The 2,720-nt window shown below is 32.5% G+C and overlaps 1 protein-coding gene across 1 annotated transcript in view; it reads left to right on the top strand.

The window, feature by feature from the left end:
• Positions 1 to 605, top strand: part of SLC16A7 (solute carrier family 16 member 7) — a 90,027-nt gene extending 89,422 nt beyond the window's left edge. The window contains exon 7 of the mRNA XM_029955276.1: positions 437 to 605. Coding sequence (XP_029811136.1) covers position 437 — 1 coding nt within the window. The 3' untranslated portion in view covers positions 438 to 605. The remainder of the gene's footprint in view (positions 1 to 436) is intronic.
• Positions 606 to 2,720: the final 2,115 nt, after the last annotated feature.

Here is a 2,720-nt window from a genome sequence, read left to right as displayed (position 1 = left end):
ATTAAAAATATGCATCAATAATGTGTTTATAGAATCCATGTTTCAGTAGTCCATTTCTTTTTTTGTTAATGTTCATATTTTATTTTGAAGCATCATTCACTTATTTCCTAAAACTTAAAGCCAGAAAACACAATTTTGTTAAATTATTAAGTTCTATGCAAGAAATTATTGCCATTGTATAACTTTGAAGAGAACACTTAACTATTTTTTGATCCAAGTATCTGAGGATGGGTTGATAAAATTATTAGGATAAAATCTATTTATAAAATTCTTGCTTTATCAAATAGTCATTTCATATATTTAAAACCAAAATCTACAACAGATGTCTGGCAACAGTAAAACTATAGTTTCTTTTACCTCAGAGATACCATCTTCCTCTTTCCCCATTTATCTAGATAGACACTATTTTCTGATTTTCCCTTTGATTCTATTGCAGAAAAACAAGCATCTCTAAATAAAAGATCCCTTGTACAGAAGAGAGTGGTTGTTATCAGGAATTTGCTCTGTAGAAGTGTATAAATGATTTGTACTCTGTATTTGTTTGCTTAATTCACCAAGGATATTTACCCTAAGAACATACTTTAATAAAATTTTTGATAAACTGATGTGTCACAGTAGAATCTTTACGTGTTTAAACACCCTTTATGCGTTTGCAGTCAGTGACTTGTTATTCAACCAAAGAGACATCCATAGGTACTAAGTGCCTTGTCATTGGGATGTGAAAGCCACAGTAGCTGCAGTGACCACATCAATACATAAGGCCCCTTCTTTGTAGTGATGAAAATGAGATGGCAAATTTCTTAGATATGAGTCAGATATAGAAATTCCTATGTTGAAGATGGGAGAGTAGGCTATTTCCACATATTTACTAAAATTTACATTTGAGTTGAAGCTCTTTATTTAAAAGCCCTTCCCTCCAAATATTTTAAACTACTGTGTTGATTGATATTTCTTAGGATGATTAATTCCCCATGTCTGAGGAATTTAAAAAGTATTTTATTGGGGCACCTGGCTGACTCTGTTTATTAATCATCTGACTCTTGATTTTGGCTCAGGTCATGGTCTCATGGTTCCTGGGGTGGATCTCCGCACTCGCCGGCAGACTCCATGCTCATAGCACAGAGCCTGCTTAGGATTCTCTCCCTCTCTCTCTGCCCCTTCACTGCTCATGCTCTCTCTCTCTCTCTCTCTCTCTCAAAATAAATAAATAAACTTAAAACAATTGTAAAGGAAAATTTAAAAATACTATTTATATTCCTTCAATAAACCTTTCTTATCTCATTGGTATGTTTGAGCAGATATTAAAAATAAGATTATGAGCAAAAAGGCATGCATAATGACATGTTGTTAAGAAGACAGATGTAAGATGTCCCTTAGCATTAGCCACACCTAGCTAACTTGCAAGAATTCTTTAGGGGCTGGAGTTAGGAGCTAATCTGCAGAATAACTTTTTTTTATATAAATTGTATCTTGGGCTGTATTTTTATGATTTTTAAGTGGAAAAACTAAAATGTAGTTGATTTGTTTGCCCTGAAGACCGCTGAACAAATTATCCTACTGTCACAGGGCCTATAGACTATGATTACAATTAAAGGGAAATGAAGACCCGGTGGTTTTGCGTGACGTGTAAGATGGTCCAGTCAGTTGCTTTCATGTGGCCTAAATCATGGTTGCACATAAGTTCATTTTCCAAAAAAATCAGTAGGGTATAAAATAATTCAAACGTTGGTCAAAGTTTTAAAATGTAAGATAGAATGCACTCTTTTTGCCTTCTTACGGATGAACGTAATTAAAGTATATGTATTTGTATCTAGAATTTTTGTACATCCAGTAGTTCTGGACTCGGCAAGTAAGATGTGGAGAAAATTAGCAATATGAAAGAACTAGCATTTTCTTCATACAAATATGTATTTTGTTAGGTAAATGTAGATGTATTTCAATCAGGAATACATTATGTTGTTATTTTAAAAATATATTGCACTCTATATGTTCCTACTTCATTTTTGTTCCTGCCTCTTCACATTTAAGGCAACTTGTTTGACTATTGAATCATGTGCCACTTTCATTTATACTGTCTCTGTTAATTGTATTTTCCTGTTTCTTTGCATAACTAATTTGAAACCAAATGTTAAATTCCTTTATGGGAGTAGATATTTTAACTGAAGTTTTGAATATATTTTCAAATTCATCTCTTTTTTACTAGAATGTGAGCTTCTTGTAGATAAGGATGTTAGCTTTGTTGTAATAACAGCGTAAATGCCTAGCTAAGTGCCATGGACAGAATAATCCCTTAAATGAATGGATATAGATTATTAGATTAATACTATAGCATCCTACGATGCAGGCTGAATAGATATTAGAGGTATTCTCTGGCTAATATTCAAAGTTAAGTTACAGAAAACAAATACCTGTGGCATTTTTGTAATCTTAAAATTGATTATTCTGCTTTGAAGATTTCATTTTTATTTTATTAGTAAACATTCTGTGTAAATTCTGATATATGCAGTCACTCAACTTACATGATATATATTAATTGTTTTAGTTACAAAATCATAAATGTACTATTAGGCTTCCTAGAAATAAATGTTGACAATCATCTTATTGACCAAAGGTGCTACTTTTTTCCCAATATTTACATTTGTCATAAGTGCTCTTTTCTATTAAGCCTTGGGCATGGGTAGGGGGAGGAGCACACAAAACGAAAACATCTTTTTGTCTGA

This window comes from Suricata suricatta, chromosome 10 (genome assembly GCF_006229205.1).
Source record: "Suricata suricatta isolate VVHF042 chromosome 10, meerkat_22Aug2017_6uvM2_HiC, whole genome shotgun sequence".
NCBI lineage: Eukaryota > Metazoa > Chordata > Mammalia > Carnivora > Herpestidae > Suricata > Suricata suricatta.
This window is presented reverse-complemented; position numbering and strand designations above follow the sequence as displayed.